At 39.7% G+C, this 26,630-nt stretch overlaps 1 protein-coding gene across 7 annotated transcripts in view; it reads left to right on the top strand.

The window, feature by feature from the left end:
- The window catches only part of tiam1a (TIAM Rac1 associated GEF 1a), an 86,877-nt gene that overhangs the window by 58,471 nt on the left and 1,776 nt on the right, over positions 1-26,630 (top strand). For 6 of the 7 annotated variants that reach the window (XM_067433853.1, XM_067433854.1, XM_067433851.1 and 3 more), the window contains 17 exons: positions 327-500; positions 2,676-2,780; positions 3,455-3,536; positions 3,625-3,711; positions 6,993-7,205; positions 7,501-7,628; positions 19,873-20,094; positions 20,210-20,278; positions 20,425-20,550; positions 20,680-20,788; positions 22,181-22,360; positions 23,321-23,439; positions 23,566-23,674; positions 24,046-24,104; positions 24,466-24,562; positions 24,953-25,040; positions 26,368-26,540. In XM_067433853.1, coding sequence (XP_067289954.1) covers positions 327-500; positions 2,676-2,780; positions 3,455-3,536; positions 3,625-3,711; positions 6,993-7,205; positions 7,501-7,628; positions 19,873-20,094; positions 20,210-20,278; positions 20,425-20,550; positions 20,680-20,788; positions 22,181-22,360; positions 23,321-23,439; positions 23,566-23,674; positions 24,046-24,104; positions 24,466-24,562; positions 24,953-25,040; positions 26,368-26,540 — 2,140 coding nt within the window. The remainder of the gene's footprint in view (positions 1-326; positions 501-2,675; positions 2,781-3,454; positions 3,537-3,624; positions 3,712-6,992; positions 7,206-7,500; positions 7,629-19,872; positions 20,095-20,209; positions 20,279-20,424; positions 20,551-20,679; positions 20,789-22,180; positions 22,361-23,320; positions 23,440-23,565; positions 23,675-24,045; positions 24,105-24,465; positions 24,563-24,952; positions 25,041-26,367; positions 26,541-26,630) is intronic. The other variant, XM_067433857.1, reaches the window with a different exon arrangement.

Genomic DNA, 26,630 nt, shown 5'->3' on the forward strand with positions numbered 1-26,630 from the left:
GATTTCAAAACAATGTTTTGAACGGTTATGAATCAGCGTATTGATTCATGATTCGGATCCATGTGATTGTTGTCTCACCACTCATAGCGCTCTGGTCGGTTGTAGCGCTATCCTATTGCGTGCAGGGAATTTGAAAGACAACCATTTATCCCACCCCTCGGATTGTGCCCTACCAATGGTGTGTTCTCAGACCCTACATCTTAATGTGGGTCTGGCTTGCCAAGCTAGTCAGCTTGGTTTGCATTAAAAAAACATTAACAATAATAAAAAAAGTTTGTCTCTACATTTCTTTGCTCTGAAATAAATACATTCTGTTTTTGTTTTAGCAGAAGGACCAAGAGGGTTCGGTGAAAAGCCTCCCCCAACACAAGTCAGACAGTGAAGTTTGGGTACCCGACTACCTCACGCCATCCTGGGTGTCTTTACCTGACGATCGACCTGTGTTGGCTATCATACAACCGGGGGAGACGGCCATGGAGGCCCTGGAGGCACTGTGCAGGGTAAATGTCATCGTACTCGCAAACAAAACTTTTCAAATCAAATAGATTAACCTGAATCCTGTCAAACGGAAGTTCCCAGAGGCAGGTAAATGGATGCCATGTCCTCATCTTACCTATTTTAACTAGGAATGTCCCGATCCGATTTCAGACTCGATCGGAATCGGACATTACCTCCCGATCATGGTCTCGGATATATATGTATATCGTATAGCCGCACATCCGTGTTTTCTAATTGACGCGAGGCAAACTAAACAATAAAATTACACTTCAAATATTTTTTCCCCAAAGTTAGTTTAGGTCATTGAAGGTTTAATCTATGATCTAAAAAAAAAACCGAGAGCCTATTGACTGGTGGTTGTTTGCCATCCTGCATGAGGTGTTAGCACATGTTAGCTGCAGTCATGTCAGATGTGCCATTTGTTTCTTTCACAAACAAGATCACAGTTTCACCATGCTATCATCTTACAGCCCATCTGCAACAATGAAGAGGACATTTAATACATAAAACACATTTCAGTATCATCAAAGCAGAGTAATCTTTTGATTTATCCATGGCTAACATCTCATGTAACACGTTTCCTGAAAACACAAAACTTTGCCAACCCTCCTTTGATGCTGGCGCTGTTAAGAAAGTGCTAGAACTTTCCATTTCCCAAGGCAAACTGCTGAAGTGTCAGTGGATTAGTTCTTCTTGCGGTTATCTTCCTGTTATCATCCTGCTGTTGTAGCTCTCTGCCTCTTTTACTTGTCCGTTCTCAGCCCCTGCCACCACAGAGTGTTCTAGAATGCTCTTATCCACAGTTCTCATAAATATGTCCTCAAGCATTTGTGTAGATAACACTCAAACATGAATGCCAGTGAAGCAATCACTTTACAGTTACTCTGTCCAGTAAATTTATTAGTCATCTACAGGCATCTCTTTAGCTATTCTGTAGCAAACATAAAGAATTATAAATAAATCATCCTGCGATGGAGGAAAGTGGCTGCACTAAATCCCAGAAATGGTTTTCTGTCAAGCCCTGAAATTAAATATGAATAAATTCACAATGGTGAACATAAAGTTAACGTCCTCTGTCATGGACAATTTTTTGTAAGCATTTTAAGATGGTCGTAAGTAACATCACAGATTAAATGCTGACTTTTATTTCTGAATGTAAATAGGTTTTTAATATTTATTTAGACTTCCTCATTTGTTAATCTTTCTTTTTATGCAGCTCTCGGGATTACTTTATTCTAATTGGTCAATTGCAGCATTCTGTAGTCAAATATATTTGCATAATGATATAATATAATTGAATTAGTGCTGTCAAATAGATTAATTGCATCCAAAATAAAAGTTTGTGTCTACATAACATATGTGTGTGTGTGTGTGTGTAGTGTGTATAATTGTTATGTAGAAAAATACACACATATTTATGTATATATTTAAGAAACATTTGCACGTATATTGTATTGTGTGTATATATACTGTATATATTTATATATATATATATATATATATATATATATATATATATATATATATATATATATATATATATATATATATATATATATATATATATATATATATGCATAATAATTATGCACAGTACACACACATATATTATGCAAACAAAGTCTTTTCTTGGTAATGCGATTTGACAGCACTAAATATAATATTATAAAAATGCTTTGTGTTTACATTTTTGTGTTGATTTTAACTTAATTCTTAATTGCTCTAACAATTTTTTTCTCCCTTTGTAGCACTTTCAGATTTTCTTTAACATGTAAAGTGCTTTATAAATAAAATGTATTATTTCCTGTTTTTTCTCAAACTTAAATCTTTGACTATGAGAGTATGTTATGAACTGATAAACAACTGCAAATGTATGTCCTGTCTGGACCATTGAGACAAAGAGATCTTTTTTTGATGAGGTTATTGAGTTCAGTACTTCTATATGAAGGGCACAGGGGTCTGAATGAGGCTCATAACCTCAGATGTCTCTTGAGGGCTTGAGCCATGTTATCCATCCCCCATCTTTCCTGCTGAGTGATCATACAGCCCACAGTGAGCCGCCATATAAGGGATCATTAATGCGCAATCCGTGCAGCCACTGCTCCATAAACACAATGCATAATTTCTAACGGAATGCAACTACTTAAACTAACAAGTTTACTTTTTTCACTTCACAGGTTCACAGACTGGATCTTTCCAAGCACTATATACGGTTGAAGTTCCTCGTCGACAATCGGTTGCAATCGTATGTGCCCAAGCCCGAGGAGGACCTCTGTGACCTGGTGAGTCCCACGAAAAGAGCCTGTCAGCAGTCACAGCGTGTCCTGGACAGTTAAGAACGCTTAGCGGTCACAGACACAGCGTGGGGTGAATTTATTAAACTTGTGACGGGCTCTGCAATGTGCTGCAGATATTATAAAGTTTTAAAGTTCTGACTGTGATGTAGGTTAAAGTGAGACTAAACTTTCTGGCAGCGCTGAGAAGAGGCTGCTGCATATGTTATGAATTATGTAGAAGATGCATGTACTGCATAATGCACTCTGAATAGTTCTTCTATCCCCGTAGCTGTGTGTGTGTGTGTTTGTGGAGTCTAGGGAAAACCACCTCTTCTATGACTATACAACTTCAAAAGCTAATTTACTTTGCTCTTTTTTTCATGGTTGTTCTTCTAAGATGACAGAGAATCTTTGTGTTTTCCATGCCTCTTCTCATCTTTTCACTTTATCTCTGTGGAGACTTGACTTTCTACTTTTATTCTCCCTGAAATGATCAAAGACTCAGTTTTGTCTCAGGCTCTCTTGAGAATAGGCTGAGTTTTATTTAGTGAATACGCCATGAATTTCAGCAGACTAAGCCATTTTCCATGATGTAGAGCTCTTTCTGCAGTCATACTGTAAATGAACTGTACATCCTAAGAGTGCAGGATGATCAATATGACTCTTTTCCCTTTGTTCAGCTGTACAAAGAAATTGAAATTTGTGCCAAGACAACCAAAGTCATCCAGTTTGACAGAGATGAGTCATGTGCCATAGGATACGGTAACCATTCTTTTATAGTTTATTTCTGTTTTTATTCCTGTTGTTTGTTCCCCTTTCAGTTATTTATTTTGCGTTCCATCTACTCCAGGTTTCTCAGTGGCGGTAGTAGAGGAGGATGGAGGCCAGCAGCTTCATATCACTGATGTGAAAGCCGGGGGTCTGGCATTCGCCAAAGGTGTGTGATGTAACTCATCAGATATCAAGTCATATACACAAATCATCAGGCATAGCATTATGACTGGTGAAGTGAATAACACTCATTATCTCTTCATCATGGCACCTGTTAGTGGGTGGGATATATTAGGCAACAAGTGAACATTTTGTCCTCGAAGTTGATGTGTTAGAAGGAGGAAAAATGGGCAAGCGTAAGGATTTGAGTGAGTTTGACAAGGGCCAAATTGTGATGGCTAGACGACTGGGTCAGAGCATCTTCAAAACTGCAGCTCTTGTGGGATGTTCCCGGTCTGCAGTGGTCAGTATCTATCAAAAGTGATCAGAGGAAGGAACAGCGATGATACGGCGAAAGGGTAATGGGTGGCCAAGGCTCATTGATGAACGTGGGGAGCGAAGACTGGCCTGTGTGGTCTGATCAAACAGACAAGCTACTTTAGCTCAAATTGTTTAAGTTAATACTAGTTTTGATAGAAAGGTGTCAGAATACACAGTGCATCACAGTTTGTTGTGTACGAAGCTGCATATCTGCAGACCAGTCAGGGTGTCCATGCTGACCCCTGTCCACAGCCGAAAGCATCAACAGTGGCACGTGAACATCAAAACTGGACCACAGAGCAAGGAAAGAAGGTTGCCTGGTCTGATGAATCACGTTTTCTTTTACATCACGTGGATGGCCGGGTGCGTGTGTGTCGTTTACCTGGGGAACACATGGCACCAGGATGCACTATGGGAAGAAGACAAGCAGGCGGAGGCAGTGTGATGCTTTGAGCAATGTTCTGCTGGAAAAACTTGGGGCATACCATCCATGTGGATGTTACTTTGACACACCACCTACCTAAGCATTGTTGCAGACCATGTACACCCTTTCATGTACTCCCTGGTGGCTGTGGCCTCTTCCAGCAGGATAATGTGCCCTGCCACAAAGCTAAAATGGTTCAGGAATGGTTTGAGAAGCACAACAATGAGTTTGAGGGGTTAACTTGGCCTCCAAATTCTCCAGATCTCAAACCAGTCGAGCATCTGTGGGATGTGCTGAACAAACAAGTCCAATCCATGGATGGCTCACCTCACAATTTACAGGACTTAAAGGATCTGCTGCTATCATCTTGGCACCAGATACCACAGCACACCTTCAGGGGTCTAGTGGAGTCCATGCCTCGACACGTCAGAGCTGTTTTGGCAGAAAAAGAGGGACCAACACAGTATTAGACTGTAGACTTACAGTGTTAGGGAAGATACTCTGAAACTGTAGCTTGACATAATTATAATATGTTACATACAATATTTTAAATTGTATAATAATTATTGTATAAAATAGTTTCACCTCACAACTTTCCACAACAGTCATTATGCAACAGAATGAAACACATCGTGTGATTGCTAAAAATAAGAATTTACTTCAAAGAAATTAGAGTCTAGTCAGGCAATGGATTTCTCTTTTGTTTATGGGATGCTTAATCATAAAAAAAAGTTTCTAGATTATCTTACTTCCTGTATTTGGCAGCTGTTCCAGGTCCAAATCAAAACCTTATGCCGTCCTCCACACTGCACATGCCTCACCTGCAATAGTTTGTAAAACTGCTGAGAAATTAGCAGGGGAATATGGAGGACTGACCCAAATCTCCACTGGGCTGGAGGAAAATCATTTAAAACGCTTTCACATGAGCACAGGATTACCAAGAGGAGCAAATTAAAACCATTACGCACTGCCAGTGATATCTGTGCCAAGCGAGTGTGTTCATTAAGAGCAACCTTCAGAACGGATTCAGATACTCTCTGTTCCAGTAAGTCCAGTTATCGAGCGGAAGAGTATTTTAATTAATGCCGCTTGCGAAGATAAGCATCGCTATTATTATTGCTCATACTAAGGGTCAGGGATTTGTGCTAAACCCCCAAGTATTAAACCTGAATGCTCAGTATACAACCTGCATTAACTTTCCCTGCTACAAAAACCCATTTAAACCAGCCTAATGCTGGTCTTAGCATGTTAAGGCCCGGGACACACTGCACGATTTTCGGCCGTTCCAGATGAAAGATTGCCATTGTGAAACAATCATAGCAATCGTGGCTCCTAATCGGTGGTCGCATGTCGTACAGTAAGAGAGGTTAAAAACATTTTACTATTCCTATTATTTTCTTATTAATAAAGGTTATTAGGATCACAAAATTTTATCCTCCACCGTGAATAAATCGTCATCTGAACGCACAAAAATTATCACTGAGGTGCAAAATTATTTTCCCAAACATCCACATGACAAACAATTACTGTCCGAATAGGGCTTTAGACTAGCAAACCAGGTAAGGCTGGTTTAAAAAAAAAAGGAGCAGGGTTTTGGTTCAGTAACGTCAGTAATTCTACCCAGTAGGCCTTGCAAAATTGGCAGTGTACAAGAAAATGCTTGTCTGGAGGAATGGTAAGGCAGATGGATGCAAACCGAAGTGGACAATGTCTAGAGTGGGAAGCAATTCCCTTTTTTTCTTCCTTTTTTCCTTTCCCTTTTATTTTTGGAAGAATATGCCCCAACAAAGCATTGGCTCATTAGGACCATGTGCATTAAGTTCCAAACTGAATGAAGTGTGTGCATGTGTGTGTGAAATACGCACAGACAAATTTGCTGGAGGTAATACTCAAAACCAGGACGGTTTGGACGCACGACACTGGGGGCACTTGTTGATGACATCACCCCAACATTCATCATCACTCTATCGCCTGGGGCAGAGCCGAGCCATCCAATGAAAATCTTTATTACAGCTGACATTTTGCTTCATGTAAAACTGGGTCACACTTCAGGCAGTGTGCGCATGCATGCGTGCATGTGTGTAAATCCATACAGCATTCATAAAAGCTCAGGATCAGAGGGGAAAACTCAGCTCTTGCAAGAGTTGGAGGCTGGGCGTGGACGTCAGTGATCATTAAAGTGGCTGTCCTGCCTAAAAAGTGTGTTAACTGAGCTATTGGAGGCTAATTGAGCAGCTGATTTGTTGGTAATTGATAATCAAGAAAGGGGGAGGAGCAGACATTGTTTTCCCCCTTTGTACACTGCAAATCTACTTTGAATCATTTGAATAGTAAGGATGTACTTATTTTTTTAACAAGGTTATATGAATAATTAACTTTTTGCATTAATTATTAACCTCTGACAGCATAGAGTTTTGTACATCTGTATGTTTAAATGTTTTAAGAGGAATTTATGAATATTTTTTGTTGTTTGAGTGATGTAATAAAATCTTGAGGGGTTACAAACGTGATTTAATTTGATGTACGACGCTGTGTGTGTTCAGGTCTGCGAGCAGGGGATGAGATCCTGAAACTGAACAGTAAGCCGGCGAGCGCTTTGGAGCTGGCAGACATGCAGGCTGCGTTTTCTCTGCCCTCTCTCACCCTGACTGTCAGCACGCTGCCCGCTACCGATCCACACCAGCTGTGCCTGCTGCCTCCCCGCCGATCGGACGGAGCGCAGGACCTCTGCACTGACATCTTTTCCCAGAGTCAGGGTAAACTTCATCACCACTGTCTTATTTTTCTTCATATATTTACATATATCGGTTACATTTGGAAGCACTAGATGAGACATTATTCTGCTTTTGTCATTTATTTCTAGTTTGTCATTCTGCAATCATAAAAATCAGCACTAGAATTTGACTGTACATCAACAGTACTATTAGACTATTAGAGTACTATTAGAGATATGTTACCATTTAAAAGTGGACCTGCAGTAAGTGGATTGGAGAGCCCAGGCCAGGTCTTGTTGCTTACCCAGTCCCTGTTTGTCTCCATTGCTCCCCCTAGAGGACATCCTAGATGAAGGTCTTGGCCTGATTCTTCACAGCCCTGATGACACAGTGGAGGACAGGGTGAACCTAATGGCTGAGAGCCCCGCCGACAGCCTGGAGGATGAAATAGACTCAGCACACAAGGTTAGAAACCACCTGCCATTCATCAAAAAAATCTCTTCTCAAACCACCAACCGTCTGGCTGGCAGAATTGTACTAGTTTGGGTTGTGGTTCACAGAGCATTTCACCCCAGTTTCTTTTGTGTCGGGTCATCGTGCATTTACGTTCTGTGGCCTCTGCTGTTATTACGGGTGGGTAAATATGGACTCTATTTTCTGATATGAGGAGTGTCATCTGGGGTCAGAAGCTGACTGAAATCAGATGGCTGGTTAAGAGCTTTGTGTCATGTGATCTAAGTGACCTTTGATTTCAGAAACTGCAGCAGATGGGAAGACAGGTTGTCTTGCCTTGCGGATCTTCGCACGTACACACACTCATACTCTCACACAGTGTTAGTGATGACATATTCTGCTTGATGGAGGTCAAGATCAGAAATGTCGGTGTAACCACTTATACATGGATGGATTAAACTTGTCAGCACACACTCACACTTAAAGATCCAAAAGTCAGACCATTAGTGAATGTGCTCCTATGGACCCTTTTTACAGACTGTAATGCCGCATTTCTACAATTTAAGACGTTAAATAAAGGATTTAAGGGAATAAAGAAGAATAAGTATGTTAATTTCTAAACAAGTTCTAGGTCTAATTATAGCCTATATATAGTTGTTAAGTATTCCATTTGAACTCTTTGAAAATATAATTTTATTTAAAAAATATGCACTCATTCACTCCTGTGTCTTAAAAGGTCAAAAATATAAAACACGTTTTTTAACTGAATGTGATCGGACGAATGAATGATCATGATATAAATGATAGCATATTTTCAATTCAAAATGGCAAAATGACATCTAAAAAGCTGAGTAGTTTGCATCACTGTATGTAACTGTGGGTTGTTAAACATTCATTCTAAAACAGTTGTCAAATAATAAATGTTCGGCTACTTTTCTTATCACGCACACACTCTTTCACTGTAAAAACTAAAAATGTTGTGTTGGAATTCACACTCATCTTCAGGGAATATTGAGCCCGCCTTCTTTGATCTGATTGGCCATCGTTTTGACATTGATTTTAGGAAGAGCAGTCTAAAAATGTAACTTTTTCTCAACAACAAACAGAGCGGTGAATAATACTGAGTGAAATAACATTGGGGGGGGGGACAATTTGGCCATGTCCAATTGATTTTATATAACATAATTACAAATAATTTTATTTTTGAATATGAGTGAAAAATTGAACTGAACTGAAGCACTGGACCTGCATAAACTCCTCAAGTTTGTGTAAAACCTGATGATCATGTGATCAAGCATGATCTGGAAATGACCCAAAGAGCATCTTGTTCTTCAATGGATGAATACATGACCGTTTGTACGAAGAGTCACATGATCAAAGTCACACATTGGCTTAATGAGCTTTTTCATTTCCAGGGTTAAATTCGATTTTGAGTCCCAGGTTTTCAATGTGGTCTCAAAGGTTTGGACTCAGCTGTATACAAAAACACACACTATGCAACTTCCTCGTCACACTATAAAGTTGGTCTCAGGATTGATTCATCTCTCTCATGACGGTGCAAACTTTCTTCTTTTCCCTTCTGTGTTCACTTTGTAGGTCAGTGTGATTGTTTTTCTCTGTTTGCTGACCTGATGTCTGGCCTTTTTTTGGTCCTCTTTTGTTTCTCTTTGTATGCGTTTTTTTTTTCTCTCTCTCTCTCTCTCTTTTTCTCTCTGTGTCCTTGTCTGTCACACCGACACTGCCAGCCGGCCAAAGTCTCTCTGGCCGGTTCTCCAGCACACCATCTGTTGCAGAAACAGATTTAGCCCTAATAATTCACCCACAGCAACACCAAGTTCTGTCAGAGCGTGTGTGTTTGTCTTGTCCCGTTCCCCTCTGTCCCACACAAGTGTTGTGTTGTTGGATGAGTTATTAGGATGTGAGTTTTGTGCTGGTAACTGATGTTTGACACATGAAGTCACATGACCAAACCACATAGACTGTCATGAATGCTCTTTCTGGGCATTGTCAAACCGGGGCAGGAAGTCTAATTCTGGTTTACTGCAGTATTATTTAGCAGGAGTGCAACACCGCTCCTGAATGTACACTGTAAAATAGTATATAGTAAATGGTGTGTTGTACTGACAAATGCTTAGTATAGTTCACTTGTGTGAGTTCTAGTAACTAAAAAAGAACTGTAGAGAGTACTTGATCATTTACTTTTAGATTTACTCGTGAGTTAGTTTAGCTACTCCTGCTATAGCTATTAGGCCGTGTGTCCAACAAAGCGTTTTTAGCCAGCTGAAAACGCTAGGCGCTCTGCTGAAAACGCCTCGCTGTGAGCGCTTGAGAGCGTTTTGGCAGGCAGCGTTTTTTTTTCTTCAGTTGAGACTCTTTGCTTGTTATGATACGGAAAATAGGCAAGGCAGTTTGTTTCTGTATTGATTCGGTATAAAACTGCAGATCCAATGTAAAGTATTTGCTCTGGCTTTTGTTTTAAATCATTGTGTTCCGTTATTATTGCTTGTTTTCATCTGATGACGGCACCCAAAATGTGGCAGTTGGTCTGTGTTGTGTTTGTGACAGTGATGAGCGCTGCGTTTTACTCAAAGTTAAACATTCTTCAACTCTTGGCGACCAGTTAAAAACACTGAGCGCTCAGCGCTTGAGCGTGAAATACTCGCTCAACGCCTCGTTGCGCTCCAGACGTTCCAAAAACACAGCGCTCTCATTGAAAACAATTGAAAACGCCAGCCAGCAGCGTGAAAAAATGCTTTGGTGGACACACAGCCTTACTGACTCCCAGAATGCATTGCAGCATAAATTATTCATTTGCTTCGTTTTTTTTATTACTTTATTTAATTTGCCAATTATACATTTTTAGCCTAGAAATCTAGGCGCACACTAGCGGCAGCAAATCTAATTTGCAGCCAGGGTAGTATAGCAACTCTTCTTGTTGGCTTGCGAGCTGGAAAAACCAAACTCTGGTCAGGCCAATCACATTGTATATAGAGTCTGTTGGTGGGCTTAACATAATGACGGCAGAGTTGCGTTGAGGCAGAGTTGCGTTGCGTTATAGTTGAGAAGCTGGCGAACGGCGGTCTTTCGAATCAGCTTTGACCGCGACTCTGGAAGACTAGGAGTTAAGCTTTTCTTTGAGAAAAGAACAAAGAACGGCACTGAAGTCATTTTTAAGAAGGGAAGATATAATCTGAGTTTTGCCGACCGGATACGGCGAAAGTTTAATCTGTCAACTAGCTCCGCTTCCCGTTACTCTGGTTGGTTGTAGCGCTATCCTATCGCGTGCAGAGGGAGTTTGAAAGATAACCGTTTATCCCGCCCCCTCGATTTGAGCCCTGCCAATGGTGAGTTTCCAGACCAAACATCTTGATGTGGGTTTGGCTTGTCAGGCTAATACATTTTAGAAAAAAACATAAATTTATTAAAGGACTCACCCGAATGACGTTCCATACCCGTAAGACCTCTGTTCATCTTCAGAACACAGTTTAAGATATTTTATATTTAGTCCGAGAGCTTATGGAAGTGTATGCACACTATACTGTCCATGTCCAGAAAGTGAATAATGTGACATCAGTTAGTTAGTTAGAATCTCTTGAAGCATCGAAAATACATTTTGGTCCAAAAATAACAAAAACTACGACTTTATTCAGCATTGTCTTCTTCCGTGTTTGTTTTTAAACCTCAGCGGATTGATTCATGATTCGGATCGCCAACGTCACGTGATTTCATCAGTTTGGCAGTTTGACACGCGATCAATGCGCTGATTCATGACTGTTTGAATCTTTATTTGAGGATTGAAAACAAACAATAGAAGAGAAGACCATGCTGAAGTCATAGTTTTTGTTAACTATGGACTAAGGACTAAGTCAGCTTATGTGATGTTCTCTCAAATTTTTCTGTTGTATTCCCAATTCAACATTAAAGATGGTAAATGAAAGAATGCAAATAGAGAAAAAAAACTGCAGATGTGAAGGAAATTAGTGAAATGTGTATAAAGAAATGACCCGTCTCAAAAAAAAGATTAAAAATTTTTTTTTTTGCTTGGCAAAATAACACTCAGACCAATCGATTAATCTTAAAGAAGTAGTTCACTTTAAAATGAAAGTTACCCCATGATTTACTCACCCTCAAGACATTCTAGGTTTATATAACTTTCTTATTTCTGATGAACACAATCGGAGTTATATTAATAAATATCCTAAATATCCAAGCTTTATAATGGCAGTGAACAGGACTCACAAGTTTGCATCAAAAAAGTGCATCTATCCATCATAAAAGTACTCCACAGCTCCGAGAAGTTAATAAAGGCCTTCTGAAGTGAAGCGATGGGTTTGTTTAAGAAAAATATCCATATTTCACGTAATAAAGTAAAATATGGCCAGCATCCATTTCACCCTGTAGCCCAAGACTGGTTTCCCACTGAAGCTGAGCAGGGTTGAGCCCGTTGATGGGAGACCTCCTGGGAAAACTAGGTTGCTGCTTGTAGCGGTGTTGGTGAGACCAGCAGGGGGCGCTCACCCTGTGGTCTGTGTGGGTCCTAAAGCCCCAGTATAGTAATGGGGACTCTGTACTGTAACAAGCACCGTCCTTCAAATGAAACGTTAAACCGAGGTCCTAACTCTCTGTGTTTGTCCTTCGGAAAAAGAGTAGGGGTGTAACCCCGGCATCCTTGCCAAATTTGCTCATTAGCCTCTGTCCATCATGGCCTCCTAATCATCCCCTTATCCTGATTGGCTTCATCACTCTCTCTCCTCTCCACCAATCAGCTGGTGTGTGGTGAGTGTTCTGGAGCAATATGGCTGCCGTCGCATCATCCAGGTGGTGCTGCACATGTGATGTATGGCGCTTTGAGTGCCTAGAAAAGCACTTTATAAATGTAACAAATTATTTAAATATCTATCTCCACCAGTCCTTCTTCCATATTCAACTTAGGAAAAAAGTGTAACTCACGTGATGTATGATGTAGGACGTGTAGTGTACGCTTTTTGAACTGCGAGAGGCGTTACAATTTCTTCATAAGTTGAACACGTAAGGTGTTTTGGCTTAAATGAGATATTTATATCGCTTCAGAAGGCTTTTATTAACCCCCCGGAGCTGCATTGAGTAAAGTTAACCAAAAAGTTTTGTAAGAACAATTTTTGGATTTTGTTACACAGTGTGCTTTTCACAATGTACACTGCATAACCAGTGTGGTCCTGATTCCCAAACAAATGACTCTAATGAACCGGTTCTTTAAAATGAATCAAAAAGACAGTGCAACCAGTGTAGCCTGATTCCCGAACAAGCTACTGTTGATTCTCTATCAACCAGATACTCTGCAACTAGTATAGTGAGAATCCTGAACAAATGACTTTTATGAATCATATTTTTTTTTTTTTTAAATCAAAAGCATAAAGCGCATCCAGTATAGTTTGACTCCTGAAGGATCTTTCAGTGAATCAAGCAAATACAGATTACAACTTTTGAGATTGAACTAATCAGTTTAGTTAGGCTGATCCACATTGTTTTATCACAGATATTATTGGAAATAATTTATGCCACCTCTAAAAAGTAATTTAAAAGGCTGTGTATACACATCTTTTGCAGGAGTCGTACTAAATGTATCTACTGAACATGCATCATATGTAAAAAAAATTGTGTGTGTTCTGTTTTGAAGTACATTATGAGGACACTGTGTACTTATATTGTAATGTGTGTTCAGGTTTCAGGCCACTCCCACTACATGATGAGGAAATTGCATGTCCTTTTAATTCAAATGGAAAATATGTCCTAATAATAATATTGTAGGTATACCAACGTGTGTTTGTGTGTGTGTGTGTTCCTTAAAACAACTAAGGGGATCAAAGAAAAAAACAATTCATTTCTTTTCTTGCTTTTTATTCAGACAATTAGGCTTCATTTTACCAAGTTTACACATTTGTTGATTCAGTTGAGTCCTTAAAAGCACAACTGAGAGCTTTCTCTTGCACTGTACTGTCTATTGTTCTGTCAGAAATGTGTATTTGTGTGTAGTTTTGACAGAAAAGACAGGCAGGAAGAAGCTGATTCAGCTGGGCATAATTTATGAGCTTCATTTTCTTTCATTCTCTCTCTTCCCATATTAATCACACGGCTGTTATCGTTATTATCTCACGTCACTTATGTTTTCTTTTCTCGCTTTGAGGCGAGGGAGAAAGAGAGGGGGACATCTCCTTTAATTAGCTCTGCATTCTAATTGCTTGATTATGCACATCGATTCGAATCGCTTAACGCTGATAAATTATGGAGAAACCCGCCGGAGGAAACAGACAACCTAGAAGACAAAGGACAGGAGGACTTCATTATTTTTCCAAGCTTGATAATGACTGCATGTATCTGGCAGAGGGTGGTGAAACATCCTGCTAAACCCCAAAAGTTCTTCCCCTGCCGGTCTCTAGACTTATCTAAAATGCGAGTTCAGCCAGCTGAGCATTTCTGCCCTCGAGTTATCACTCTGGAGAGCAATATGAATGCATGTGCATGGATTTGGACTGTTAACTGTCTAAATATTGACTTTTCTCATCACTCTGGCTTAGGTGTGTGTGTGTGTGTGTGTGTGTGTGTGTGTGTGTGTGTGTGTGTGTGTGTGTGTGTGTGTGTGTGTGTGTGTGTGTGTGTGTGTGTGTGTGTGTGTGTGTGTGTGTGTGTGTGTGTGTGTGCATGCGTGGGTGGGTGCGTGCACAGAGATGGTTTGTACACCCAGATTCTTTTAATCGTGATTGGTTTGAGGATGCACATGATGTGGAGCTTTATGCTTGTTACAACCTGCACCCCATGAAATCTTCTGTGAAATTTATGGATTTGCATGTTTTTTTCCAGACGCAAATGCTCAGAGGCGCTGCAAAGCCGTTAAGCTTGTGTGTAAGGTGAGTTGTGAGAGAAAGAGAGTGAAATTGGATAAGCGAAGGAGTTTCTTGACTTGGGCATGCAAACCAATGCCGTTTCTTCCATGAAAGCATCGCCGTCCCTTCATTTTTGAGCCCATGAGCTTTGTAGCATACATGCTAAACTTGTCTGAAATATTTGCTTTTATGTTTAAAGGTTAAAATTAAAAGGCAGTGATGTTTAGATAACTACGATTTCACACAGTTTTGAAAAGTGAAAACTCCTTCAAGTTTCATTTGTGCAGTTGAGCAGTTTCAGAGCCTGATAAGGGCATCTCTGCTTTCCAGAGAAGGAAATGTTCCTCTTCCTGTCTTCTGTAAGTCTACGCATTGATAAGATGAGTTAACGACAAGTATGTGTGAGACCGTGGGTCTTCTAACTTTCTCTGAAAGATAGACATTAGCTCCTCTAATGCAAACAGGTTGGAACTCGTGATGAAGTGCTGGCTGAATGGGTGGAGGTTGATTGCCATTATTCAAGTTTTGTTGTTGCATTGTAACTTTTTGTGCCATTTTCCTATACATAGGATATATATATACACACACACACACACACACACACATGCACTCACTTAAAGGATTATTAGGAGCACCGCACTAATACTGTGTTTGGCCCCCTTTCGCCTTCAGAACTGCCTTAATTCTACATGGCATTGATTCAACAAGGTGCTGAAAGCATTCTTTAGAAATGTTGGCCCATATTGATAGGATAGCATCTTGCAGTTGATGGAGATTTGTGGGATGCACATCCAGGGAACGAAGCTCCCGTTCCACCACATCCCCAAGATGCTCTATTGGGTTGAGACCTGTTGACTGTGGGGGCCATTTTAGTACAGTGAACTCATTGTCATGTTCAAGAAACCAATTTGAAATGATTTGAGCTTTGTGACATGGTGCATTATCCTGTTGGAAGTAGCCATCAGAGGATGGGTACATGGTGATCATATAGGGATGGACATGGTCAGAAACAATGCTCAGGCCGTGGCATTTAAATTATGCCCAACTGGCAATAAGGGGCCTAAAGTGTGCCAAGAAAACATCCCTCCACACCATTACACCACCACCTCTAGCCTGCACAGTGGACAAGGCACGATGGATCCATGTCTCATTCTGTTTACGCCAAATTCTGACTCTACCATCTGATGGTCTAAACAGAAATCGAGACTCATCAGACCAGGCAACGTTTTTCCAGTCTTCAACTGTCCAATTTTGGTGAGCTTGTGCAAATTGTAGCCTCTTTTTCCTATTTGTACTGGAGATGAGTGGTACCCGGCGGGGTCTTCTGCTGTTGTAGCCCATCCGCCTCAAGGTTGTGTATGCTGTGGCTTCACAAATGCTTTGCTGCATACCTCGGTTGTAACGAGTGGTTATTTCAGTTAAAGTTGCTCTTCTATTACCTTGAATCAATCGGTCCATTCTCCTCTGACCTCTAGCATCAACAAGGCATTTTCGCCCACAGGTATGCTGCATAAAGGATGTTTTTCCCTTTTCACACCATTCTTTGTAAACCCTAGAAATGGTTGTGCGTGAAAATCCCAGTAACTGACAGACTGTGAAAAACTCAGACCGGCCCGTCTGGCACCAACAACCATGCCACGCTCAAAATTGCTTAAATCACCTTTCTTTCCCATTCTGACTTTCAGTTTGGAGTTCAGGAGATTGTCTTGACCAGGACCACACCCCTAAATGCAAACAATTGAAATCAAACAGGTGTTCCTAATAATCATTTAGGTGAGTGTAGATTAAGGAAACTAAGGAAAAAGAGGGAGAATTTTAGAGTGAAACATGTTTCAACCCAGACTCAAACCTGTATCACGTGTAAGAGCACCTGAGATCAACATATCAAGAACCTGTTCACTAAATACCTGTGATTGTTCTTTTCTATACTTTCCTCATAAAGACAAACATTGTGCCACACCTGTCCACTTTGTACTCGGCATGTTGTCATTTTCACCTGAGAAAGCCGTGCTTTTCCCAGCTGTGTTATGATGTGATGCTTGTGTCCCAGTGTTCCCCTCCCCTTCTGTCTTCTTCATCCTGTTGCCGACAAGATTATTATTATTTTCTCTCTCTCTCTCTCTCTCTCTCTCTCTCTCTCTCTCTCTCTCTCTCTCTCTCTCTCTCTCTCTCTCTCTCTCTCTCTCTCTCTCTCATTCTCTCCCTCTCTCTGTGTGTTTACTGTACCACCACAGCTGTCAGATCCCCATTCCATCCATCCGGCTAGAAACCAGCTCAGACAAGCAGAGACGTAGGGAGAAATTCTAGGAAAGGAGGGAGGTGGCTGTGTTGGATAAGGGAATCCGTCGTGGATTGTTGAGTTGGTAGTGAAGAAGACTCATTCGGCGTATACGTTTCTGGTTGGAGAAACTCCATTCTCGCTCTCACGGTCTTGTAGTTTTGCACGCAAAGATAAGCTGGAGGTGGAGGCGCTTCCTGTGTGTTTATTACGGTGACATATGTGACCTTTGAGGGGCAGAATGTCTGTCCTGTGGAGATACAGAAGCTCCAAGCGCTCCTCAGAGTCCATCTATGACATGCTGCAATTGGTGAGCGTGAGTGTGTTTGCTTCGGTGTTTGTGTGTGATACTTAATCGGCATTACATAACAGTTCATGGGCTACATTTTCTAACACACTCTGTGTGTATTATGTCTGATTTAGCGGCTTAGTATGTTACGTGGAGATGTATAGGGTTGCACAGGGCAGTTTGAGTGTTTAATTGGGATGTTCTGGGTTAGATACAACTTTTCTATAAGGCAGCCCATTATCTACAATAATGAACATTTTGTCATTTGTTGCAGCACTAAGAACGATCAGTGTTTTGATAGTATAACTGTAGCTTGAGTGAAGTTGTATTATTTTTATTTTTTTTACCAAGCCAGTCTTTGCAAAGTTATATCTAATATTTCAAATAATGTCATGACCAACTGAAAAGGTATTCCTGATTGCTTTCACTTGATTTTTGTGTGAAAAGACATGAGGTAACCATCCATAAATTACTGTTTACATAGAGTAGATTCTAAGCATAGGAATTACATTACACAAATTCATCCACATAGAAAAGTAGTCCCTCTTTAAAAGACAGATTTTGATCATTTTACAGCTCACATAACATGCATTTTTACTAAAAACTAATGAGTCCTTTAGGAAAAATATGAGATGTACCCCTGGTTTCAGATAAGACTTAAACCTAGTCCTAGTCTAGAATTCATGTTTGAGCGGTTTTAACTTGCACTGACAGATCTTAAAACATGTCTGATCCATTGTTTTGCCTCAAGATATACACATTCATGTTTTTTAAGTCATGTGCATAAAAGCTCCTTAGATGCCCTAATTGAACTAATGCTGTCTATGAAACCAGGCCTAACATGTTGGCTGGAACACCCCATAGACTTCTATTATTCCATGTATTAAGGCGAGGTCACATTTACTGGAAAAAGTTCCTTGCCAGATTTCGCAATGGGGATATGCTAGTCATTAAAATTTGCAGCAACAGAAATCTGCTTAAAAATAAGATTCAATGTGAGCGGAGCTTCATGTATTACTACACTATTGACAATGGATCTTTTCACAGAAATTTCGCTAGTGTGATTGGTAGCATACAACCCGAATATCTTCCGCCTGGAAAAGTAGTTGCTCCTTAAAAGATTGATTTGGATTATTGTACAACTCATGTTGCTTTAAAAAAATAAAAAAATAAAATTGTTAGTGCCTAGGAAAAATGATGACTGTTACTGTACATGTTTTTCTTCTTCATAGAACAAGGAAAGACTTTTCTATGTTAATCAACAGCATACGACACAGATGTTGTGAATCAAGCTTAAGTTTTATTTAACCCGAAACGACGATAGAACTCCTTACTCATATCTCTCTACATCGCTCCACCTCTCTCCAGGCTGTCCAGGCTGGTTAAGGCATGCTGGGTTGTGCGGGCTTTTTGTCAGTCCGTCACTATGTGTTTATCAGAGAGGAATTCATTCTGCTGGAAGCCCCATCTGTCCTCTGTTCCTCCTGTCTTTGTGAATCTGTTCCACCTCTTCCTGAGCATCACCCTGAGCTCTTGCAGTAGTGCTGGCTTTAAACTTCATCCTGTGACATACGAGATGTGACACTGGTTGAAGATCTTTTGGATGGAAATCTGTAGTTCGGACAGGTTTGTGTCGTTTAGGTGGATGTTAATCATTTTCTTTCAGGTATTTGGAAGCTTGATGATGTGTATGAATATCCATTGTGTAATGTTTGTCTGTGAATGCTGTGTGTGTGAACAAGGGTGCTTTGGATGGTGGGAAGCCGATATAATCTTGGCTGAGGGCAGTACATAGCCTACTATTTGTTGACATGTTCTTCAATGGAAAATCCATCCAGTGCCAGATTTCCCAAGGAGACGAACTGTTCAGTACTAAATTACAACGGGTTCCTTTCAGAGATCTGACCTAGAGCCTCTTGAAGTTATTTACTGCACAGACACTTCTAATTACACTTTACCCAAGCATTCATAAGGCATGATGCGCCTTGTCTTTGGAGTCAAGCCAGAAACTCGCTGAATGCGTGTGTTTAGAGCTGGAAATGTGTCTTTCGGACCCTGAATACCTGTGTGCGTGTGTGCCTGTGTCCCGCTGGTGAACCTTTTAGAGGCTTTTTTTTTTTTTTTTATGATCAAGACTTTTTCAATTTAAAGAGTTTGTTACTTGTCATTGTAGCATTTTTTGGTATTGTTTATGGGATTATATAGCCTATGTTTTGTGCTAAATATTATAATTATATTACAATATTTGTATTTGTATATAATTTATGTATTTATTTATATATTTTTAATAAAAAATAACTTATGTATTGACTTTTTTTCCCCCTCAGAATTGGGTGATTAAAAAGTCAGAATTGTGAGATATAAACTTGCAGTGGCAGATAATAAAGTCCAGTTTCAGAGGCGGAAAAAAATACTATTTTTGCAATTGGATTTTATAAAGTCAGAATTGGGGGTGGGAGGTTGGGGTCCAAATTGCAAGCTTATATCTCGTAATTCGGACTTCATAACTCGCAATTGCGAGGTATAAAGTCAGAACTGTGGGATATAAACTCGTGATTACATTTTTTATTCTGTGGTGGACACAAGCTTCCATATAATCCTCATTTGCGTCAGTTTTTATTGATTCTGTCTGCTATTGGCTTTACCTTTAAATAGATGTTTACATTTGAATAGGCAAGAAGTTGAGGACAGGGAACTGAAATGTGAACAGGATTTGTAGATATGACGATTTGCCGCTCCTGCATTATGGACTTTGGACTTTTGTTACGTGCTTTTTTTGTTCTCACACATTGTTTCTGGTGTTTAAATTTAAATGGTTTCCCTCCACAGAGTACGGAGCAGGTGACCGCTTTCTGCCGTAACCTTCATGATATGAATTCCACCGAGGGTCCCGTTTCCTGTTCCTCGTCTTCCTCTTCCTCCTCTTCATCATGTGTGCCCAGCCCCATCTCACCCACGCCTGTTCTCTTCACCCCCCGCCAGCTCTCCGATGCGTATAAACTCCGTAAAGTCATCAGTGAGCTGGTGGACACCGAGAGGACCTATGTTAAGGTCTGTATCTTCAAAGCATGGCGTCTATCTATTTTAATGTTATATTCGATCATGATCAAATGTTTAACGTAACTGCTGCATGAAAATCATTCCTGATTGGTCTGTCTTGCTACAGGACCTGAACATTTTGATAGAGCGCTACCTGAACCCGCTGCAGAAGGAGAGCTTCCTTTCACAGGATGAGGTGAGACAAAATTTCCTCATGAGGAAGAGAGGTTGCCCCTTTATTATAATTCATATTTATTTAAATATAATGATGAATAATATTTAACTTCTAAACATATTATTGGTAAATTGGCTTTAAGACTCATATTCTCTCTACATTCCTAGCTGGATGTGCTTTTTGGAAACTTGGCGGAGATGGTGGAATTCCAAGTGGAGTTTCTGAAAACTCTGGAAGATGGAACTAGATTAGTTCCAGATTTAGATAAACTGGAGAAAGTGGATCAGTTTAAGGTACATTTATTAGTCAAATTTGATGCTAGTCTTGAGTAGAGCACTAGAACAAGGTCACTATCTACTAATTGCACATTTTATGATGATTCTTTTTTTTTGTTTTCTAATGAATTCTCTCCTAACTTCCAGAAAGTTCTGTTTTCTCTTGGCGGATCCTTCCTGTATTATGCGGACCGGTTTAAGATCTACAGTGCATTTTGTGCCAGCCACACAAAGGTCCCTAAGGTCCTTACCAAAGGTAACACCACTACATTCTCAGAGACTGGTTTACTAGCATTAGCACTGATTTAAAGGACAAGAAAGCCTTCCGATCCTTAAGGTTTCTTGTCATCTCAGCATCATGTACAATGACTGGATAGTTGAAGTGCTTTCTAAGATTGCTACTTGTTCCGAACCCCTACCACCTGCCAAAGGCCAGTTTTCAGAATGTATTCAAAGCTAGAGGGTGTTTTTTACTCTCTCACATGGAAAATATGTTCCCCTAAAGCATTTTTGTTGAAGAATGATGACCCCTTTTACTGGTCCACTGTTTTAAAAAAAAGCCATTTCCCAAGGGACCAAAGCTTTTCACTTATTTATATGAATGTGTCATTTAAAAAAGTGGACTAAGTTTGAATGACAATAAGAGACTAACTAATATTTGTATGGTTAAATTTGTTGGAGTATAAAATCTGAGGCTAACATTCTGGCAGTTGAGACAGCTAAGAAGTTGAATTACTTGAATGTGTAGGTCTTAAACACCATTGGTTGAGTATATTGAGATTAGTGGTGGGAATCCCAGGGTACCTCACGATACGACACACGGCTCACAATACCGATAATATCACGATACAGCAAATCTGTGCTAATCAATATATTTTTAGAAAATCCTATAATGATACATCACAATATCTGATGTAACCGATAACTCTTAAAAACAAAATGTCTAAGTGCAGCTTCTCTCTTTATTCAAGTCCAAACTGTTAGAAAACTGCACAATGGTTTTTCAGTCTGTAAATAAAATTTAGCATTTAAAGTCAATTAAACATCATGCTTATACTTTTTAAAAGCTTAAACTTTTCTTTGTGTGTCAACTGACACGTTTAACTGTGTATCAACTTGTTTTGTATAAGCCTGGTACATTTAAAAATGTACCAACCTCTTATTGAAACCTAGCCTTCATTTTCAACAATAATATGGGCAAAGGTCCTTGCAAATAAATACAGCAATTGAGTTTTGCTTTAAACTCTGAATTCAGAGCTGCTGGTTGACTTGGCATTCGCCACTGAGGATAGACTGGATAAACCGAGCCTGGTCTGCCGGCGATTTGATTTCGGCCAGCAACTCAGTCTGGAAACCTGTACATTCATTTCCGCTGCTTCTGTTACACTTTTGCGGGAACCAATCACAGACTGGCTTATCCACCTGGTGCACTATTGGCGGGTTTAACATGATGACAGAGAGAGAGAGAGAAAAGCAATGGGTCGTCGTTGCCCGTTGATCACGCCTCTAGAAAATACACAGCAGATTCTCCAGACCAATGTTCAATCTTAAATTGAGCTTGGTCTGGTGATAGCCAGACAAGTTAGAATGATACAACTGATATGTAATTCTTGTGCCGCCTCATAATTTCTCCACTCTTTTGGTGCAGCTAAAACAGACCCGGAGTTCAAGGCGTTCCTGGCTGAGAGGAACCCCAGGCAGCAGCATTCCTCCACACTGGAGTCCTACCTGATCAAACCTATTCAGAGAGTCCTAAAATACCCACTACTCCTGAAAGAGCTTTACTCTCTCACCGACCCCGACAGCGAGGAACACTACCACCTGGATGGTAAATATGGAGATTCAGATACTAACTGTGCATAATGTTAGGCCACAGTAGCAAGCAGCTCATATTCTGAGCAAGATGAGCAGGTTTGAAGACTTAAAACACATTATGAAAAACAGAAATGGGCTTGTTCTTCCCAGTTCATTTAGACGGTTTATAAATGCCTAGTCAGTGTAAACTATACTAGCTTATACGGGTAAAATATTGGCCAAGCAGAGATTAATTGGCTGTAAGATTAATTACAATAAAAGCATAACATATGTAATAAGCGCTCATAAAAAGGGAAGTTTTGAGGAGTCCCTATAATTATTAGTATTGTAATTTTAGAGTTGTGCTATAAAATTGTTATTATAGTGAAATGTTAGAATAGTTATATTTCTTAATCTTATATTACTACAATAATTATTACTGTACTTTACTTTTGCCAGGCAGTTCTTGCATATAACATATGAATGAATGAATGAATGAATGAATGAGGCATTTATATAGCGCTTTCAAATGTACAACTGTACACCCAAAGCGCTTCACACTCATGTCAGGGGTCTCTCCTCAACAATATGCAATGTTATGGCTTTGTATATAAAATATGATATACATATAACACATAAAGTTTAGACATATACATTTTGACCAAACAAGCAAAGCAGTATAGTTTTTTTTTTTTTTCTAAATCACATTTAAAAGTGCATTTTATATTGTTTCAACTTGAATTGAGTTTTTGTGTTGTTTTGTTTTATCAGAAAAATCATAAAATCTGTAGCCCTGTATCTGAATAAAGGTCATTTGAACTTATTCTTAAAGCTACAGTAACAAAAAAGCCAGTGTAATTCTAAATTGAAAATGGTCCAGATCCTTTACCAACAGAAATGTCAAATATGGCAAAACTGGGGTTTGTAGCTTGTAGCTCTCTCTATCTATAATTGACTTGAGTTGCAGTTTACTGAGTCTCTTATCTTTTTGTAGTTGCTATGAAAGCCATGAACAAAGTGGCCAGTCACATAAACGAGATGCAGAAGATTCATGAGGAGTACGGAGCCGTGTTTGACCAACTCATCAGCGAGCAGAGCTCTGAGAAGAAAGAGGTACAATTCCACTAGTCTCCCTTAGGTCTCAGACTCAAATATTTGCGCAAGAAGCATTAACAAATACTTTAATGCCACCACCAAATGTCATGATATTCGCATTGACGTCATCTAAATCCCTATTAGGTTGCTGATCTGTCAATGGGCGATCTCTTGCTGCATGACACTGTGGTCTGGATCAACCCGCCATCTTCTCTCATGAAGGGGAAGCGAGACCCAGAGCTGGCTGCGTTCGGTGAGTGCTTCTTCCCGAAATAGAACCCTGTTCTCTTATTCATTAGTCTGTTCCCTACAGTAATGGATTCCTACAGCAGTTAAGGCCAGCTGTGTCTTTGGGCACAATGGCATTAGAGGAACCACCTTGTCCTGTGGCTCTTAAGACATTAAAGTTGCATTCATACGCATTCAAAGACTTTTTTCCTGTGGCTGAGACATTTTAGAAGAAGAAAAATGGGTCAGTTTGCCATTGAAGTTAGCAGTGTATTACCGGGTCACGTTTTCCTCTATTCTGAAAAGAGCCCCAAGCATCTCTATTGTGAATGTTTAGAGTTGTATGGTTTTGTGTGTCTTGTATTAATGTTTTATTTCATTTTTTTTCTCCTTCAGTTTTCAAAACGGCAGTTGTTTTTGTGTATAAAGACTGCTCCAAGCACAAGAAAAAAATCGTAAGTGCTTTTTCCCTCTCTTTATTATTCATTATTAGAGATGTGACATAGGCTTACAGAGCTAGTTTAAGTGCTCGCATACTAGCACTTTTAAGAGGTGTAGATTTTTTATTGAAGTGCACATTGAGTGTGAAACAGGGATGCTTTTATTTTGTACTTTTGATTGATTTCTGCTGCCTCTTATTGGTCAACAAACTCTAGTACCATGGACTTTCAGAGACCTTTCACTTATTTGTGATATAAAACTATAATGTGTCTTGGAGAATATATCACTTCCCTAACCTCTTGTTTTCTGTGTCATGTAGTTGACAACATAAACGTGTATCTAAGTCCTGATGACATTTTTTGGTGTTTGTCTCAGGGTGGATCTCACAGAGCGTCAGTCCTTGATGAGAGGGACCCATTTCGTTTTAGACACATGATCTCTACAGATGCTCTCCAAGTTCGAAACCTCCCTAGTAAGTATTGGTCTACTACTAGTCTTATTCTTTTCCCACGAACCTATTGAGAATTGTGTGGTATACTAGCTTCAAGCTGTGGATTCACTTTCACAATGTGAGAAATGTATTTTACATCCCTTGAACCCTGATGAGCTTAGTTAGGTCTGCTTTTGGCTCAGTGGAAATATGTATGGGCTCAGGCCATAATGTTGCTATTCCCTATTGATGGTGGAGGGGTTCAAAGGTCATCCTACAGGAACTTGGGGTCTGCACTCTTGCTCATTGTCCCAGGGTCTTCCATGAGGTTTATTAACCCTGTCCTGATCTCATGGGTTTTTAATGTACTAACACTTTCCCACAGTCATACCAGCATAAAGTTAACCTGATGTTTCTTTTCTTTTCTCTCAGATTCAGAGGGTTCTGCATTGTGTGAGGTTGTTCACATGCGGTCAGAATCTGAAGGCAGACCTGAGAGGACCTTCCACATCTGCTGCAGGTTAGATATGGTCCAGAACGCTAATGGACACCTAAGCTCGGAAAACTGACGTATAGAGAAAGATCATATTTCCTCTAAATTCAAGCTTGTAGTAAATGGACACAATCTGTTCATTTTTGATGAAATCCGAGAGCTCTCAGGCCCCTCCATAGATAGCAATTTAATTACCACTTTCAAGGTCCAGAACGGTAGTAAAGACATTGTTCAAATAGTCCATGTGACTTCAGAGGTTCAACCATAATTTTATGAAGCGATGGGAATAACTTTTTTGCACACAAAAAAATATATTTCTTCTCATCTGTGCCAGTCTCCTATGCTGTTGGCGTAATAAATACAGTTCAACACTTCTGAGTTCTAAGGCAGAACAGTGGCCCTCCATTGGCTTCACACGCGTGCATCATGGTGCTCACGTGAACATTGTCGGCCAATGGTAAACCGCCGTTTGATGTAGCGTTTCGAAAGTTCTGCACTGTACATGTCAACAGCATCATAAAATAAAGGTTGAACCACTGGAGTGACTATTTTAACAATGTCTTTACTACCTTTCTGGGCCCTGAAAGTGATAATTAAATTGCTGTTCATGTGGGGTCATAGACATCTTCATTTGTGTTCTGAAGATGAATGAAGGTCTTACGGGTTTGTAATTAATGACGGAATTTTTGGGTGAACTGACCCTTTAACTATAATGACCCCAAAAATATTTGGCCACTCTTAAAAATGTTTGATTATCACAGCATTGATTAGTCAAAAAATATCAAACCACGTGGCATCTGTTAACAGCAGCCTTTCTGACACATTCTATTTAAAGAAAGAAGCAAGTATCCTAAACTTTTTTCTTTTTTTGTGAAATGTTTAATTTGAAAAATGTTTGTGCTATCTTTCTTTAAATAAAAATAAACGCCACTTGACATTTTTTTATAGAATCTGTCATTTACTCTCAAGTTGTTCCAAACCTGTATGAGTTTTTTCTGCTGAACACAAAAGAAGATATTTTGAAAAATGTTTATAACCAAACAGTCGATGAACCCCATTGACCATAGTATAGAATAAAACACAATGGAAGTCAATGGGGCCCATCAACTGTTTGGTTACAGACATTATTCAAAAAATCATTTTTTGTGTTCAGCAGAAGAAAAACTTATACTGGTTTGAAAGGAGCTGAAGGTGAGAAAGTGACTACATTTTCATTTTTGGGTAAACTGTTAATTTTACTTAATTAACTGTTAGATATTTAACTGTTAGTTTTACTTTTGGGATCACTGAAAAACTATATTTCATTCTTTTCCTCAGTAGAAGATCTCAATGTGTTTTATTGGTGTTTGTTTAGCTCTCCTGAGAGTAAAAAAGACTTCCTAAAGACCGTTCATTCCATCCTGAGGGACAAACAACGACGTCAGTTAATGAAGACAGAGAGTTTACCTCCAAATCAGCAGTATATTCCATTTGGAGGGAAACGGCTTTGCGCGCTAAAGGGTTCACGACCCACCATGGACAGAGCGGGTAGGTTTGGGATCATGTCTGACACAAACTGAACATTGATTACTTTTCTCTGCAACACTTTCCTTATCTCTGCTGCTCTTTCTATATCCC

The sequence above is a fragment of the Pseudorasbora parva genome, chromosome 23 (genome assembly GCF_024679245.1).
Source record: "Pseudorasbora parva isolate DD20220531a chromosome 23, ASM2467924v1, whole genome shotgun sequence".
Classification (NCBI taxonomy): Eukaryota; Metazoa; Chordata; class Actinopteri; order Cypriniformes; family Gobionidae; genus Pseudorasbora; species Pseudorasbora parva.